A 19,419-nucleotide genomic window follows, 5' to 3' on the forward strand; every position below is an offset into this window, starting at 1 on the left:
AAGCAAATCTGAATTTGGATTATGGAACTCATTATGGAACCCTGCAGAGTATGAGGGTTAGATCTGTATTCTGGTTCCAACGCATCTGCCAATACAGAGGTGGACTACACATTCTGTTTTTACTGAAGACCAATGACCAAAAAACAGCCAGCCAGCCAGCCCGCCCAATGGCCAAAATATTGCTATCGATGGAGATTTGCTATCAAGAGTCCTGAGGCAAGTGAGATATGATGATGTTCCTCTCCTCTAGCACTGCATTTTCCCCCTTGATAAACAGCGACAGACACAGATTTAATGTGAAATTAAGTACTGAGAGATAGCAGGAAAGGAGAAATGGAGAGTGAGATTTCTTCCCTGGCTTAGCCAAAATTACTGACTTAGATTTAGATCCCTTAATACAATATAGGGCTTCTACCATTGTCTGCCTTCTTGGAATCACTTCTTTAGGCAGCTGATTCCTGTACTACCCATAAAGGTCCTAAGCATTCAAGCTCAGTCTGAGCTTGAACATTGTGTTAGAGTTTTTATTTCTAGGTGCAGTCCTGAACTGCTGCAGTGTTTATCATTTCTAGATTTGTATAAGGCAGAGTTTGTCATTTTGTCTGGAAAAGAGGTACTGCAAAAGGCAGCTGATGCACTTTTCTCTATAGGGCAAAACTAGACAGTCCTCTCTTCTAAAAGCAAAAGTCGAAAGACTCATTTTCTAAGACAAAACAATAGGTAGACTCAATAGATAGACCCAAGAAACAGATTTTGCATGGATTGAAGCAGCGTGAATGCACTTTATGATACTGTTTTCTAACATTTAATACCTTGGATTCCTAGGTTCTCCCTAAATAGTTGCCATTGTAATGCTCTGAGTATTCTTGTTTCATCTCTGTACCTTTGTATGAAGGAAAAAAGGACCATTATTTACTCAAAACAAATGTCTATTGCACTACAACACACACTGAGAATAGTCAAAGAGATAAAAACTGCTTGTAAAAGCACTTGTCTTTTCCTTGTTGTAAAACATTCAGGCTGTGTCTATGATCACGCAGCCTGACTAGAAATAATAATTTTCAAGCATCTGTCACATAAAACTAGGCATGTTCTCATATATATGGCTGGTGTCTATGTATCTAAAACTAAGATTCACAGACCAGCTGTAGGAATGTACTACCATTAAGTTATTCTTTCAAGTCATGGTCTGCAAATATCAGTGGCCTATTGGGGAATATCAGTGCTGATGCTCTCATGTGCCATTGACTACATAAGTGTAAGTTCTTGGCCAGGAAGGAAGTGACTTTACATAGCTTGTTCTGTGGCCGGTGGTAAGCTTAACCTTGGTGCAAGACTGGTAATGACTGCAGTAAAAAGAGTTGAAAATAAATGTAGAAAGGATAAACTAATTTTTTTCAATTTGATGAATTTGCACTTGCTCAGAATGGAGGACCAAACTGCTATTCAGAGGGATCTCCATAGACTGGAGGACCCACCACAGCATCATGGCAATTGGTAAAGATAAATGCACAGTTCTGCAATGAAAGTGAGGTAACCTCATGCACTGATACAGGTTGGGGATGGACTGGGTAGGCAGCGGTTCTACAGGAAAGGTCTGGGAGGCTGGTAGATAATGACTTGAACAGAAGTCTTGCAAGATGAAAGAATAGTCACATGCTCCACTGTGTTAGCAGTGTTAGTAGAAACTAAGGAGAATCTAACAGCAACATAAATAGCAAGGACATCTAAACGTAATGTCTCTGCTTCAAGGACAGCTGATAATTTTTTTATGCAATGAATATTTAAGGTCAAATGTTTCAATTTTTATCAGTGCAGGGGTGATAACTGAGGTCTTTTCTGCAGAGAAAAATGCCCTTTTGGAGTCAGGCAGTGTTGTTTTCTGTGTCTACAGATTGTCATGTCCTCAGCTTGTCATAGACTGTTTTTCAAAGTGATTGCTATTAAAATTGCGTTTTGCATGAGAGGCCAGGGGAGCAATGTGTGTCACACAGGAAGTCAATGAAGACATGGTAGAGAAAGACCATCCTTGTAATGTGAATGGTTTGAATATTGTGATTTTTCTACTTATGATTCTACATCACCTCCCAAATTTGTCACATATACCAGTGGCCGCAACAACATGAAAATGTTCAGAAATGTTGTTGCATCACTTCAAAACACAAAACTTGATGAGCCATTAAGCTGCACTGTTCTGAAATTGTTATATCCCTATACTTAGAAGCATTTTACTTTTCAAGCTGTGGTTACAGTGATCCATTTTCAGTTGGGCATGAAACACTGATGAGACATGCACTGATGAGTTTCCACACACTGTCCTGAAGCTTCACATTAATTTGCTTCACAGGAAGGCTTTTGGTTTGGTTTGTTTTTTTTCTGTTTTATGGGATGTCTTGGAAGAGCTTTCATCCTGTGCTGTAAGTAAATTGAAACTAAATACTCTTCTTTGGTCCCTTATTGCATACCAAGCAGCAGTTGCTTAGCGTTCTTTTAAGAATTCATTTTATCTACTCTGTTATAGGCCAGAAAAATAGGCTTTATTTCTGGTTTTGATTTTTTTTTTTGTTTTGTTTCTTGTGGAGTGTCCTTAAGGGGTATCGGTCTACATCACCTCATTGCAGGAGCCTTAAGAAAGCACATTACTAGTCTCATATCTGAGTGATATAGTGGAGGAAAAGAAACTCTTAGTTGTTGTCTTTTAATATAATATTTAGGGTTTTTTAAGCTACAATTGGTAGTTAATAATTCTGGCTGTAGAAAGTAATGAAAGGCACTCCTGCTCTCCTAGAAAGCAAATCAAACCACTCTAATTTGATTAGCTTCGTACTGCAGACCTGAATAAAAACTTAATACCCTGGAGAAAGTACTCGAAGAGGAGAATCTCACAAAAAATGCAGTGCTGCACTGTCTTTTCTCTCTGGTTTGCCCTGACAGAATTCTTTTAGATTCGTATCCCTAACTTTGGTTCTGTAACTCAGAGCAGGCCATTCTGCTGCTTCCTCTGGTGAGAACATACCCTTTTTTTCTGCCTGCAGCTGGTGCCTCTCAGCACTGCATTTTATTCCCCCTGCTCATCATCGGCACGTCCCACATCTGTGCAATTGTCTTCTTGCTTGCTGAGGTCTTTTAAAGTCTCTATCCTGAAGCATGTGATGGGTGCCTGCATCCAGGTTTCCCAGTTTTCTGTACTTGTAAACAGCTTGACTTTTCTGGACAAATTATATGGCCCAATTGTTTTTTCAAGTAGAGGCACAAACCTCAGCCATCTTTTCAGGGTTGTGGGCTGCGCTCATATTTTAGAGCACTTGTTTGGCCACAGAAATGCAGTTTGGTCAAAGGAATGCAGAAATATAACAATGACCATGCTGTCCTCTAGAGTTATGACAATAAACCCTTTCTCCCATCTAAATGTGACAGCAGCTCATAGGGATGCCGTGTCCCTTTTTCCTCACTGAGCCAGGCCATGTTTAGTGCACAGCATAATACCTTTTAATTTCAGCAGTTCTGTGTAGATGTGTTCATGGCACCTACTGGAAAAATAAAATTCCTGGCTGAATTGCTTCTGAATTATGTGAGCTATGTAGTTTCTTAAATTTACTAAAATAGAAGTTTGATCAGCCTTCAGGTAGTTTTCTTTCATCATATCAGTTATTTAAGACTGCATTATCCTGCACAATGCACCTGGACATTTTAATCTTCTTGGGAGTTCAGTAAGAATAATTAAATAAATAAAACAAGTTTCAAAAATAATATAAATGTTAAATGTCTTTCCAGTTTTAATCACTAACATGCTTTCCTACCTGTATTGTAATGCTTGGTGCAGTAACATAGATCTTTTTCTTCTTTCAACAGAAACTGTGGCAGAGTGAGACCTTCTGCTACTTGAACTGCTCCCTTTTCTTGCCATTCGAAAATGAGATCATTCATTGTGTATCCAACTAAAAAGAAAAGCAAAATAAACAAAATTGCAAACCAACTTTAGGTCAGCTTCAAAAAAGCAGGGACATACCAAATAGTGTTGAGTAAATGTCACAAAATGGAGATAATACAGAGGTCTGCTTGTATCACCAAACATTTTGAACTAGAAAAAAAAGCCAGTCTTCTGCATCCTTTGTGAAATCTTTATAGTCAGTCTATTAATGGAATTAACAAAAGCATCAAAATGAACTAAACATCCAATTCTCTTGGGTGGTTGGGGTCATCTTACTCTACCCTGCCTGTGAAGGATCCAGTAGGCCCTTCACACGCAGGTGTCTTCCTCCTTTTATTCGAGATGAAAGAGTGGATAGTTTATAGATGTATGTGAATTTGAATTGTAAGGTGCAAACTCTCCACAGAGAACAATGAAAGAAAATTTCTGCAAGAGTGAGGTATTCCTTGAATTGAAACAAGTACTTTTCTCTGAAACTGGTACAAAACAAGGGAGAGAAATTTATCGTAATCTTCTCATATTAGCTGACTGTGATGTATGATGGGATTTAAAGGCATTCAGTTTTAATATCCTGATTCCTGGATTTATCCATACCTCATGCATGTTTGTATAAGATTAAATAAAACAGCAAAAGCCATAATAGAAGTACTAATCAAGGGCCAGACTTTGTAAATGGCAAGTACTTTCCCCTGCTATTTCCCCCTCTCAAATGAATAGTCACATGGGATATCACTGGGGGAAATATCTCTACTTCCTCTGAATATGTCATATATTAATTTTCTGGTACATCCCTGACATTTCATTTTACTAGTTTTCTGAATCTATTTTATCTGGTTATAATAAATCAAAAAAAAAAAGATTCCTATTCTTGTTCAGTTTTGATTAAGACTTTCTCAGAATCTAATAGATTTGGAAGAAATGAATTTTTAAGATTGAAATCTAAAACTAGATAGCTTCTATTGTTGTAATAGTTTGAACAACAAGGGCACAGTTGAGACACTTATAATAGCTTGAACCAGAAATAAAAGGGAGGGTTTTTATGTCTAAATTATATCTTTCATTCATCTATTTTCTTTCTTTGCAATATTTCCTTTCTGCTTTAGTCCAGTAGCCATGAGCTGCTGAGGATAACCTATTGATAACTGCAAATATTTTTTAATCTTTCAGTAGCAAATTCAGTAGCAAATGTATATTTTTTTCAGAACTTTCTAAGAGTAACTGTCTGCAGCAAATACTGAAATCTTGAGTTCCAGTGAAGGAAATAACTTCTTTGATGTGTGGGCATAAATCTTTCCCCTGTTATATTCAGTGACTTCATTTCTCTATGAATAAATGCGATTCAGCCATAATGCCCTTATATGCTGACTTCAAATCTGAGACATCATCTTTTTTGGTCGGTGTTGAATCCACCTATAAGCTTTGTTATTTATAAATTTTAAACTGTTTTCAAGACCTCTCCTTCCTTCCAGATTCTTTCTTTTGGGGAGTACCTATATGCACAGTTTTACCACAGACGCTTGGGCTGACTGGTGGTTTACTTTGACATTCTGTTGGGACTGGATGAATTTGCTAAAAAGGAGATCATATCCTTTTAAACAGGTAATTAAGATAAGAAATTATTCAAGTCATTACAGCCATATATTAACTGTGCAAGGAAACACTTATTTTTCTGTCTTATTGTATGCATGACATTCCATGTACACAGTATTAAAATTCAGTATTAAATGCCACAAACTATAAAAATATCAAAAGTATGGGTCCTATCAAACTTTGCATGAATTCAGACAAAAAGGAGTTATGTGTAAAGCAGATTATCATCTGAAGCATGTAGATTATGGCCAGAAGTCGTATCCCCTGAGTGAAACTTATTGAATTGACAAGGAACAACTGCTGTGTCAAAATGTATTTCAGTAAATCAGATTCATTCATCTCTAATTCATGCTTTTAATTTTTATTATCTATCTACCCTGCCCACTAATTATTCTCTAGTGTGATCTGGTAAAAATAATAGCAATATATGCAAAAAAGCTGTTGTAGTAGGTAATTTTTATCATGATTACATTTAAAATACCCAAATATAGCTTTAGCATTCAATACTGTAACTTCCCTTTTGCAAGTCAAGATCATAGCTATAAAGTAAGTGTGTCTTAAAATATAGAGAAGCTTATTGGAGTAGTGAGTATATGTTATACCAAAGAAATGTTAAATAGTATAATGTATATAATATTTCCACTACTTATGTTAAACAACTTAAATCTATATCAAATTTATGGACCTTTATTAAATATGAAATACATGGCCCATTCAAATGTGCCTATGGAATTAAGGAAATCTGAAATCCTGTAATAGTCCTGTAATTGGGGAAGTGAGAAAACATTAATTATTTAAGTATAGTGAACTATTTGCTAGCAAAAATTTGTCTCTAAATTTTCTTCAGTGGGCACTGCTAATAAGGACAGATATTTTCGATTTTCCAACTGGAACAATTTTGTTACTTGGTACAGTTCAAAATAAACTGAAAATCTCTTTCTTCCTCTTTTTTTCCAACTATCATTGCTCTTAGCACGGAGAAAAGGAAGAAAGACTACTACTCACCAACAGAAATAATGGAGAATAGGAGAATTTGCAAGAACAAACTGCAGCTCATATCCTAGGCCTATCCCAGTACATTCTATGCACATTGTTCTGTTTTAGAAGTTATTCAGGAGGAACAGCAACACTAATTGAACTCACTGAGCTTCCTAAATATCTCAAAACCAAGAAAATATTTTTGGTTTTTAAATAATTTTATGAAGAACTGCTGAATAGCACACTCAGAATGCTCATGGTTTTATGTGCATTATGCATAAGGGAAAAAACACATTTCTATAGAAATGGCCTTTTGAAGCGGTTGGTGGTTACCATACTGTAGCGTATATACTACTACATTTATGTACACAATAAGCCTATAGATCAGTCCTCCTAATTTTGACAGTTTTGCTGGTTAATGTAATTAGTGTCCCTTATTGAAGTGTCTGGGCTCCCAAGAAAACACCATGGCAGATTTTGAAATTGCCTTAAAGTTCAGTCTTAGCAGCAAAGTAGAGTCTTAAGTTACTGATATGGATAAAGCACCAAATTGCACAGTGCCATTAAGAGCAGGGGGTGGAAGGGGCTTTAAGTGCACGGCAAGTAGCAGAAATGTAAGGAGCTTTAGTACTGAAAATTTTGAAGCTTCAAGGTCAGAGTGTTATTTTTTGGATTTAGGATCCTTGAATTGCCAGTCATAAAAGTGTGCAGTATTAGAGTTATATGGATTAATTTAAAATTCTGATGCCACTGCCTGAGTTCAATGGGACGATACAGATTTTCATGCATGTGTATTTGCAATAGTGAGGCCTACATTTGCAAAAGGGAAGTGATTAGCTGCTGCAAAAAACCTGTGGGCTTCAAATGTGAAGACTATAGTCTCAGTAGATATACTGGTACAAACTTGCACTGTATGTCATATATTCTTAAATATGTTCCATGTCTTGTAAGAAGTGCATTGAAATATGTAGTAGTTATAAAGAATAAAACAACTTTATTGTGCTGTTAGGTCCATAAATACTGAATTCAGAGAAACTAGCTGTCAGGAACAGCTAGCATAATTTAGGACCCCGATTTTATGGAAATAAGAGGAATCAACTAGCACCAAAGTCATAGAATGAGGAACTGTGCATCTTGCAGGTTTTCAAGTTCAGATTCATGCCTATAAAAGCCCTATCTCCCCAGTCATACCCATTTCTGGATGGCTATGCCACAGAAGGCCATGCCAAATGTTAATGTGGTGATGAATTTTGCAGTTTTGTTTTTTTTTTATTTTTGTAAAAATAACAAAATACGTAATCACATTTTGCATGTCTCTAACATTTCTATCAGGAAGCCATTGTATTTTGTGTAGAGAAATTGTTTCAGTGTCCTTCTATTGAACTCTGAGCATATAGAGAAGATTTAAAGTCAATCAGAAGAGTGCTTTTATGAACTACACATAACTTTAAATGTTTATCGTTTCTAGATATATGGAGATTATTCTGTAGTAGACATAAGTGCTTACCTCTTGAATTCTGACTTCTTGGGTATGAATGGGTATGAGAATAAAATATTTTCTCTCTGGGCCTTGTTTCTGGTTTGTATTCTGCTTTCCACATGAAATGTGATGTGCCAGCCTGAAGGGAGTCCTAGCCTATGTGTCCTGAATTAAAATCTGTGAACCTATTTCTGAGCACACCTGTCTTTCAGGGTAAATTTTTGCTACATAATGGTTATTCCTACTTTTAAATTCTTGGTGTTCAGTCCTACTATATTACCTCTCTTCCTGCTGCTTTGTGAGCAGAACATATATATCTCTTATTTACATTTTCTGCAGCCCAACATGATATTCAAACTCTCTCTAAAAGGCAGTTTTTTGACTATAAGATGGTTTTGGTGACTATTATAAATTGCTACCAGATATTTTTATTATTGGTAATTGGGAAATACAATGTTATGAAGGAAACTCCTAGTGGCTACCTGTTAGTGTTGAAAAAGGACAGTCAGTCACTGGCCTAATTAGTATACAAGGGCATAGCTCACTTTTTCATTGTTGGTGCAAAAAGTGATCTTTTGATATTACAGAAATAGCTGAAAGAAGTGGAGGCTATCACCTAGTATAGTGGTCAGCAGGACCAGGCCAAACTAAGGTGAGTTAGTAAGGATTTCTGTCACTCAAAAGCAGTGTGCTAGGGTTTTGGTTTGCCATATGCAAATGCACAAAGGTTGAGAAAGGAAGTAAAGGTGCCAAATTGTGTGTGTTACGGGATACAGAACAGCTGCTGTGGCTGAAGTACAGGGCAGTTTTCAGTGTATCTATTGTTGTCTGGCTACTGTCCAGATGTTTTTTCTTACGTAATTCTACAAAGATATTACTAATCACACAAAATCTAAGTGGTATCATCATAGAACTGGGAAGAAAGAACAAAACCCCTACATGTAATGTTGATCAGCACTGCTCAGAAGTTACATGACTGGTTAGGTTATGTTAATACTGCCTCTGTTAACTCAAAGTCTGAGGTCTTGCACATCTGTAAGGCAAAAGCAGACGATAAATTGTTGTTAATAACAAGGTTCTCATCCCAGGAGCAGAAGTTTGCCAGAGGGAGTATTTCTCAGGAAAACTCAGGAATTGTGTATATGTGTGGCACTGTAGCCTCTCAGCAAACAGCTCTCTTTAAAGAGACAACTCATTTTTAGGAGTCTGAAGTCATTCCACGTAATTAGCTAGCGAACCACGTAGTGGCCAAAATGAAGAACTGGCAAACTAAGTGGAATTCAGAATTAAATGACAGTGTAGAGGGCCTGAAACAATTGGGAAAGTTGAATTTGACCTGCAGTTTTTCTTTAGCAAATGGTCTGTCACAGAGCTGCTGCTAAGTGTGAAAAAATGAAAGTAAAATGATGTGGTCATACCTATTGAGGAAGGAGGTGGAAAAGATAATGAATTGTATGAAGAGTGGTTGTCAGGACTTGTGCCTTGAATATCTAGACATAAAATAAAATGGAACTGTAGTGATAGTCTATTTAATGTATCTAATCCATGCAAAACTCTGGCAGAAGGTGGACAAGACAGATGTACTAATGCTAGCCTTTAGACAACACTGAAAATTGTCTAACTAGAGTGAAAATTTTCAGCGTGTTCAATTTCAGGTTTCAGGAAAAATTGCAGGGAAAAAGAACGTGATCCTTCTAACATATTTCTAAGTAGTAAGGGAAACTATAGTGTTTGGAAAAAAAGAAAACCAAACTTTTCCCTCGGTCTTGGTCATCTTTCCCAGAAAATCTTATCTTTTAAAAAATGGTGTTGACAAGTTATTATCAACACCCATATGAGGTCCCTGAAATAAAAACACATATAGTGTCTGTGGTTTGTTTTTTTTTAACTCTGTTATTAATCTTAAATATAACATTTCATTCATGCAATTTTGAAAGTACAGGAGTAAAGCCCTCACATATGTTGTAATATGTTTCATAAGAGGAACAAAGCGCTCACATATGTTGTATTATGTTTCTACTAGTATGTAATATGTTTCTTTTGTAGCTGAGTTAGTATTTTTACTATTATTTGAATATTCAGGGATATTGAATGTCACATCAAGTTGTAATATATGAAAAAAGGAATGCTATGAGATAAAAGTGAAACTTAAAGAAAAGAGACAGCAAGCTCTAGTATGTAAAAGAAAAACATTTCTTTCCTAGGAGACAGGCCACAGAAATAAATATGTATCTAACTGACATTTCTTTGTATCTTATTCAAGCAGAATAAAACTAAAATTATCTCACACGCCTATAGGCTACCCGGGTGTAAGGCACAGAAATAGAGAAGGGATCATTTCATATGTGCATTTTCATTTGCTCATTCAGCAGCTCATTCTAGTTGCTGAGAAATCATCTGATAAAATAAATCTTTTAAAAATAGAAGACATTTCCACTTAAATATTTTTCAGGCATTTCATGATATAAGTGAAGTACTTTAACCAGGGGCAAATTCAACTGCTTAGACTGACTTTGAAAAAAACATTACATGAGCTGGCTAAAAATACATACATCATTTGGGAAGAAAAGCTATACATGAATTTTCCTCTGGAGCAACAGTATCAATATAGAAGGAAAGTGTCTAGTACTAAACAAAATTATTATTTTATGGCAAAGCTAAAACCTATAATCCGTCCTTTATAAATGACGGTCAGTCTTACTTTGAGACCTGAGGGTAAAATGAGTAAGAAAAAGATGAGGGATTTGTTAGTCTGATTTACTTAGCGACATATGCAGGAGCAAGGCTTCCAAGATCAGATACATTTTAAAGAAACTGAGATAAATGGGTCTTGTAGATTCATAATTATACAATATCCTACCCAACTTGTCACTCAGTGGAAAAAAAAGCTATGATCATCATTTTCAAAAGAAACATCTCGAAGCATGGTTGCTGCTGTCTTGCTCCTGCAACCACTTTAATTTTTATAACACAGTCTGATGATCAGATCATTTACTCAGGGCATAACATGCCTGTGTTGTCTGCTTTGAAACCCCACATATTCCACTTCCCCAGACAGTGCATTAATCACCAGAGTTAGTGCTTTGATCCCCGTTTAAGTTGTCTCACTGTGCACAAATAAGTGTAAGTCAGACAGCTACAGGAGAGGATGACACCATGGCCTAGAAATTAGAGATGCTTGGATGGATTCCTCTTGGGGTTATGTCAGTTCTTACCTCAGGACATTTGCTATAAACCTTGGGAAAATGCTAAATACACCCATCCTCCTTTTTTTCTTCTATAATTTTAAAGAGAACTAGATGTCTGTTCTTAGCCAAAGATTCTGGAATGTTTCTTCCCACCTTTTTCTAAGTTTTAGGAATTATTCAGTTTTCGGACTTGTACAAAACATTTTTTTAACCTTGTTACTTTCCTGTCCAGCATGCAGATATTTTCTGTAACTCCTCCAATTTCCCTTCCTGCAGTTCTTGTATAAAGAAACCGGGTTTGGGCAGGTGAATTCCTGCTTCTGAAGATCTAGGAGCTTGGAAATGATGCCGCTGTGCCTAACTTCTTTGGATCTGTCCCAAAGCCATTTCAGGGAACTGCTGTCTTGTTCTTGCAAACCTAACTGGTAGTTCTCATATCAGACACATAGGTAGAGCCATTGCTCCTACATGCTGCAAAATTTTCTGCCTCAGGCCAGCTGCTTTGCCTATATTCTATTTTTCAGTGTCTGGAGATGTAAAATAGAATTAGACAAGGCGATATGGGAAAAGCTTTCTTACTTGTAACTTCCTTATGAAATCAGATTTGATCTTTCCCTGTAAGTAGAAGATTTTGAAGTGCTCATTTGTATTTTGTTCAGGTCTTCTTTTGTGAACATTGCCTTTCTCTGCTCTGTGAATGTGCAGCAGGGAATTTACTCGCACTGAACCAAATGATTAAAAACAAGACTTCAGTGAAAAATATTCTGCTGAAAAAAAACAGTTGAACATCTACAGTACTATTCAGCTAATATGTGTTGGATCCCTGTGGTGTAGTTTGTGGGAATTGCGAGCTCCTGCAAGGTTTCTATAAAGCAAACCAGATGCCTATTTGTTCAAGAATGCCCAATTGTACAACTTGTCCTCACAAGGACTGAAAGAGAGGAAAAATACATCTGAGCTTTATGAAGCTGTTAAAGCAACAGTTTCTTAACTTTTAAAACATATTATTATTTTAAATTATTATTATTAATTTTAAAATTTTACCTTTTGCTTGTTCAGTGAAACACTATGGTACTTTCTGTTGAAGCATAATTGTATATAGTGAATATTCCTGCCATCTGTATGTACTCTGGTACAACTGCCTCATATTAACCTTCTATTTAGCCACGTTAATTACAAAGGTGACATAGGTTATTAGGAGGATTATCTGCTTGGGTTGGCTGTGAAGCTTTGCTTCAATATTGAATATATAATATTGCCTAAACTCCTCGACATTTGCAGCAAATAATTATCTTTCAATTTCAGTCAAGAAAATTTCTGCTGTCAGATTCTTCCATTGCCGTCACATTGAAAGCCTGTTTTATAACATTACCATCTGTCCATTGTAATGGAAGTCAGAACAGGCTTTCATACTCACCCTGAAATTTTTTGTAAAAGCATTGCATTATCTATGCTACAAACAGTTGTGACGTACTCATTGATAGATAATCACCTCCCCTTTTGGTCAGATGTTACTTTGTTCCAGTAAAATAAGACCCCCCCCTCCCCAAATAATTTAATAAAATTATGTGCTTTTTGTTTATGATCTATGATATGTTTTAGGTAATCCAGTTTGTTCATTCTATATGAAGGAAATTATTTTATGAGATATTCTACTTATTGATCCTAAACCTGTAAATCTAGATCTGACACTAAGATGGGTACTTATCATATCTGTTTTCCCCTGCATTTCCAGAATCTTCGGATTGCTGGAATTTCTCAAGGAAAGCTTACTTCGTTTTATTTTTGTTCTTCACATCATTTTTCTGCCAGAAATCTCTTCCAAAGTACACTTATTTTAGGGGGGAAAGGCAATTTCCAAATACTTTGTTATTACAAGGAATATTAGAATTTAATGCATATCTGTGCCTTCCTCCTCACACATCTTGTGTTAGCTTAGATCATGGCATCAGACAGAACCTTTGGTTTTGTCTTTTTGTGTGTCTGTGCCTTGAAATGGCATATCTGTTTTATGCTTTCCATCCACTTTAAGTTCTAAGCAAGATACCGAGGGAGATAAGTAGATTGTATGACGGGTTGAGTTAACAGATGCTAATTTAATTTCACATAAAAAGTATTGCTATTAACTGAAAGTTAATTCTGCAATGCCTGTTTTATCTAAGCTGGTTTCACCTTCTCTGCTCTCCTCATGATATTTGTATATAATGCAAAATAAGGCTTTACGAAGGGATTATTTGAAATAGGTGGAGTTGTAATTTTACCTTTTTCATTGAAATTCTAGTGTAACACCAGGTTTGGGCAAACTCTTGGATCTTCTCTGCAAGAGAAAGCTCTTAGGTCTTTTTTTTTCTTTCTGTGTTTTGCAACGTGGTGTCAATGTCAAGCCATCTGTGCTGCTACAAATTCCTTTAAGTCTAGAGTCTTCAGAAGATGCTGAATTTTTCCAGTGTTATGACTGATGGTCAGATCATACTCACATCTTATCCCTTACTAAATGATACCTTGTATGGACTTCCTCCTCCTTATAATGCAAGGGCACTACATCCCTTCCCAAAATATTTCTGGGGCTGGCCCACTGATCCAAGATGCTGCCCCAGTTGAGGGGATGAGAACTGTGTCAGTGATATATCCTGTGTAGCTACAGTGCATAGGCATATACATAAATGCATATATATTCTTTGCAATCTTCTACAATTCTCTTTTGTAATAAACACTTTTCCTAATCCCTTCTAGGATTAGGTAAAAACTATATATATATGTAGCTAGAATATGTAGGCATGGTGAAGATCTAGGGCAGGAATCTGCAGAGCAGGAACTTAATATGTATCATCTTGTTTCCAGCTTTTTAGGACACTGAGTTATTACTGATTTGGGGATATTCACGTAAATCATATAAGTCACTTCTTTAAGTTATCCTTATGTTTCATTTATGCTCTTCCATATCACTGCCCCCTGTATGTGTGAACATAGGGAAGACTTAATGGTGAATTCCTATGTGCATAAGTTTTTACATAAAAATAAATTGGCACTGGGTACTTAAGTTCAGTAGTAACTTCAGATTTTCTGTACAAGTAAGGATGAAAGAATGCCTTCTTTGAAAATCATGTATGTTTCACAGATTCTTTTGGTAAAATAGAAGATTCTTTGAAAATTTGTTCTATCTACCTCCTGCATAGCTGTTGTAATCCCTGAAAATGTATTTATAGGATAATACATTACACAAACTTACAGCTTTCCAGCTGCATTATACACGTTTGCACATCCATTGGAAAATTTTTTAGATCCATCGGACAGGACAGTATTAAAGTCAATCTGAAAGAACACAAAAAAAAGTATTAGTAATATATCATAAAATGCCATAGAAGTGCAGAGGAAGGATTCATGAAAATACTGGAAGTCATTAATAGTTGAAGAAAATGCATTTTTTTTTTATTAGAAAACTCTCAAAAGGGCTATAGAATATCTGAAGCCATTTCACTCAGCTTAGTTTGATGATGTGGAAAAAAAATTATGACGGATTTTCAGAAAAGCAGTTTTTCAGTGGGGTTGCCTAAATCTATGAGAGGTCTTAAGGAATTCAACAACAGCATGTTTTTTGTGTTACAGCAGAATTATTGGACTGGTACAGTGTTTCAAACATAAAATTCACCCAGACCTACGAGAATTTCATAACAGATGTCAGCTGCAAATCATGATGGCAAAGTAATTTCTGTGTTATTGTTCTAAAATAAGGTGCTTAATTTGCCAACAAAAGGTTTAAGATAACATTTTATGATACAGATGGCACACTGAAACATGCCTGTAATTTTGAACTGCATCTGTGTTTCATGTTAGTCCTGATACTTCCTGTTAAATACTTTGCAGCCTATAAGCAAAACGGGTATTTTTGCTTTTTATGTCAATACAGTAACTTATCTTTAAAGTAGCACTTCTGGAGAAGGGTCTGATGTTTCTGGTGAAGACTTATTCTCTGAAGTCTTATGAGGAACAGCTGAGGGAACTGGGGTTGTTTTGTCTGGAGAAGAGAAGGCTCTGGGGGACGTTATTGCTCTCTATGACTACCTGAAGGGAGTATCAGTCTCTTGGGGATTGGTCTCTTCTCCTGAGTAACAAGCAATAGGACAAGAGATAATGGCCTCAAGCTCTGCCGGGGGGGGGGTTAGACTGGATATTTGCAAAAACAGAGAGGGTAATGAGGCATTGGAACAGGCTGCCCAGGGCAGTGGTGGGGTCACCATCCTTGGAAGTACTCAAAAAGCATGCAGATGAGGCCCTCAGAGAGATGATTTAGTGGTGGTCTTGGTAATGGTTGGACTTGATGATCTTAAAGGTCTTTTCCAACTTAGCTGATTCTATGGTTCTAAGAGGTAAAGGTATATGTTTTTCCTCATTGTTGTTCTTTAGTTATCCATTCATCATCCAGTATCATGACTGCACCTTTGTTTATCAGATCAGTTGATAGAATGTTCTCCAAAAACCTTACACTAGTCATTCCCCTGTTTTTGGAATTAGGGCTAAAGGGAAGTGGGCATTAGGTAGGAAGGGTGTCTGTGTATTTCTTTCATTTTTCTTTTTTGCTCTCCAAAGCTTCTTGATTCTTTGGTACTATAACTTCTGTTTAGCCTGCCAGTGACAGAGCTGCAGGGGGAGAGCCTGAGGAGGGAATTCAGACTCAGACCCTATTACCATGCAATTAAAAATGGTCCCATATACAAAATCTGACTATTAGGCTTATAACATGACAAGTAATTTCAGAGAAGAGGCACCTGGACTTTGCTTTGTGCTTCAGTAAGTACTCAGGTGTTCATTGAATCAAGGACTGTAACCTTATTATTTTCATGGGAATATTATAATTCCAATGCAATTAGGGGAGGAGGAATCGTTAGGGAATGAAAGGAAAATTTAAAATATTATTTTTTTTTTCCTTTTAATATTAAATCTAGCATGTTAGCAATTAACATGTTGCCCCTCATCAAAAGCTGAACTGACTCAGCTAGAAGGCGATTATATGATTTTAAATCTGTTTCAGAAATTATAATACTTCTTAATTAAATCGTGGCAACATAAAGTTTCTGGCTCCATAAGAAACACAAGAGCTATAATTTTCTTTCATCACCATTTAGTATTATAAATTTCTCATGTTTGTTTTCTTTCTCCCATTTCATGTGACCCTGAATTTGGTCTGAATTCTATTGAAATTGCAATCCAAACTTGCTTCAGTTGAGTGGTGGTGTCTACACCCTGTGTTGTATGTATCTGGAGGGAGTGGGATAAAGAGGAAGAGTTATTTGACTAGAGTGGAAAAACTGCCAGTGCCTCTCAGGGTGATTCAGACAGTCTGGAGACAATTGATTTACCTCTTCTTTCTACTTGGCTCCAGAGAAGGAATCCTTTTTACTTGCTTTCCATCTGTTTCTAGTGACAGAATACATGTTGTGACACTGAAGAATGATTATGTTCCCAGACTGGCAGGCTAACCTCCTTTTGGATATGAAACACAGGAATTTTAACCCAACCCTTTCTTCCTATGTAAGCTTGGCAAGACACTGCCCACTTGCACTACAAGGAAGGAGGAGACTCCCTTGCCACTGATACATCCATGCAAGTCACAGATGTTTTGTTTTTCTTTTAGTATACAAATTGCTTCACAAATTCCTGATCCTGATGTCTCTTCAAAAAGCCCAATTACCTATTAATGCAGTGTCATAAAAACATGCGAAGCAAAACGCTAACTGGACCAGAGGCTTATTTACTTTGAAAAGTGTAACATTTTGCACATGTAGGTCACTGTATTAATACCAAATCTATACCATGTCTAATGGGGCTTTAGTATACTTATATCTGATGTGTTTCTCACTAGATCAGGTTTTTGAAGGTAGTGGTAAAAGGCCTACTAACGTCAGTATCAATAAAAGGAAAGTGGTGAGAAGATAAGAGAAAAGAAGTAGGATAACTAGATTTTGTCAATACTTATGATTGCTGCTCACTGCTTCTTAAACCTTTTCAAAAGTTTACTTCCCACTTTTCTCTCCATTTCCAGCAGTAAGTGATCTATTCTTTAAATGTCATGCTTCCTCAAACAGGTCATGTTTCCATGTTGAAGTGCAACTGAAATATCCAAAAAGGTGAAAATTAAATAAAATTGGATTGTCATGACATTTGGAGGCTACAGCATGTGAAACTCATACATAGGCCAGTTCAGATTATACCATTCCAGGATTATTTGTTTTGTGCAAGTGTCCTAGTTCCACTATGCTCAGTATCTGTATTTTAAAATGGGAAATATACTTTTCTTACTATTTTTACTATGTGCATCTAATGAGGAATCATTTTCAATTTTAGTATTAACAATGAACAGAATGATGATAAAAATCTGTATTCAAAACTCACAACTATTTCAGATATAGCTCTGCATGACTAGCAACCGAACATATCCATTAGGATTTCTTTGGTACATTTTTGAGCTTCTATCTGCAAAAAAAATAATCATTTGATTAGAGACTCACCTGATGGAATAAAGTACATTCCCATTTTTGAAAATTCGCAACAATTTATTATCTGTTGTAACTTCATGAAAGTTGGCACCTTTTTCGTTAGCAAAGAACAAATCAGGTTTCCAAATTGAATCCAACATGGATGGATCTAAGTCTAAAGAGTCATCTGGATATTCACTGTATGCGAGGCGTGGATCATTCCAGTTCTGTCGGAGAAAGATGTTCACTCGGTAATCCTGAATGAAAGAGAAAACAAGCAAGGCTTTATTGAGCATAGGGATTTAGCTTTTATTTCATTTCTTAGCCACGTAATCCCCTGTCCATCTGTGGATGACAAAAGTATTACTTAGCTGAATACCAGCATGATACCTATTTGTATTAGTGGGGACACAATGGATAAGAATAAAGATGTATTTCAGGGCTATTGAAAAATCCCAAGCTAAGAAAATCCAGCCTCCATGTACAGTTCATAAAACTCCATATAACTTTACCCTTACAGTAACTTTGTCTTGAAGTCAAAATGAGAGAAGCATAAAAAGAGTTTTATGGAGTTACTTTTTTCTGCCCAACTCCTGGCTGGGGCTTTCCCATTTCTCTTTCTTTTGCGGTGAGAATCTGTTCCACTATAAGGGAAGTTATTTTTTTTTTTTTGTTTCTCTAATCTTTACATATTTTAGACCCATCACTTACACTTCCTGTGCCTCAGTTCCCTGTTGAAAATTGTGTGAGAAGTAAGTTGCCAGACAACTGTCTGAGGAGGATGCATGTTCCTCCTCTCAAATAGCTGGAGATCATAAAATCACAGAATGGTTTGGTTGGAAGGGACCTTAAAGATCCAGTTCCAACCCCACTGCCATGGGCTAGGACACCTTCCACTAGACCAGGTTGCTCAGAGCTCCATCCAACCTGGCCATGTATAAGATCACATAAATCCTTATGACAGATTAGCTTAGGTACAAGTGGAGTCAGCTTAATTCCTACAGATAGTCCTGTCTTAATCAAGGGTGCTTTTATAGAAAAGGCAATTGGAGTGCTTTAAACTCCTGGAATTAATTTTGGAGTTGTATATACTCTCTGTCAGAGACAATGTTGTATTTATGGTTGCACATATTCTTCAAACTTTATCACTGAAAGGTGAAAGTCTTTGTTTTTAATAAAAGTGAATGTTAGCATCTCATTATATTAGCATCTCAAGAACTGAGAGAATTGAGACACTGAGCATAAGGACATAGGAACTATACTTTTAAAGGCTATTACTTGTTTTAAGGTATGAATTATTTTTTTAAACCCCCCCTTTCAGAAAAGGACTAAGAGAAAATTCCCCTCTTTTTCTGGCTTGTGGCAGCCTCGAGAGCCATAAAAATGTTTTAAGAGAAACTCTTGGTACTTTTAATAATTAGCAACATGGCGTGAAGAAAACAGAGCTAGATTTTTTTTTTTCTAAAGTAAGCCAAAACCCTTAGACAAGTCTGTGCTCAGTGTTCATAAAACTTAGCTTTTATTTTCTTCCATGCAGCAAGAAAACATAATATCCCATGACATATCCTTATTTATTTGCATGATATCCCAAATACCACATAGTACCAGTTCCCCTTCCAAATTCCTGTATAAAATCAAAGGTGAGGAAGAAGCAGGATGTGGGAAGAGTGATGGCTCTACTATCTGACCCAAACATGTGTAAAGCTTGCACTGAAGGAAACACTAGCTCTAAACCTGGGGCCCTGGGTGTGAACACTGCAGCTCTCAGCACTTCCTCTG

General features: G+C 36.5%; 1 protein-coding gene across 4 annotated transcripts in view; it reads right to left on the reverse strand.

The window, feature by feature from the left end:
* Positions 1-19,419, reverse strand: part of GLRA3 (glycine receptor alpha 3) — a 74,877-nt gene that overhangs the window by 15,810 nt on the left and 39,648 nt on the right. For all 4 annotated transcript variants that reach the window (XR_009964764.1, XM_062618635.1, XM_062618718.1 and 1 more), the window contains exons 4-6: positions 17,674-17,897; positions 14,397-14,479; positions 3,801-3,938 (exon numbers count right to left, since the gene is read on the reverse strand). Coding sequence is in view for 3 of the 4 variants with exons in the window: in XM_062618635.1 (XP_062474619.1) it covers positions 3,801-3,938; positions 14,397-14,479; positions 17,674-17,897 (445 nt within the window). In the remaining variant the exon portion in view is untranslated. The remainder of the gene's footprint in view (positions 1-3,800; positions 3,939-14,396; positions 14,480-17,673; positions 17,898-19,419) is intronic.

The sequence above is a fragment of the Pezoporus occidentalis genome, unplaced genomic scaffold (assembly GCF_034315485.1).
Source record: "Pezoporus occidentalis ecotype Australia unplaced genomic scaffold, CSIRO_AGI_Poc_V1 ctg1, whole genome shotgun sequence".
NCBI classification, from domain to species: domain Eukaryota; kingdom Metazoa; phylum Chordata; class Aves; order Psittaciformes; family Psittacidae; genus Pezoporus; species Pezoporus occidentalis.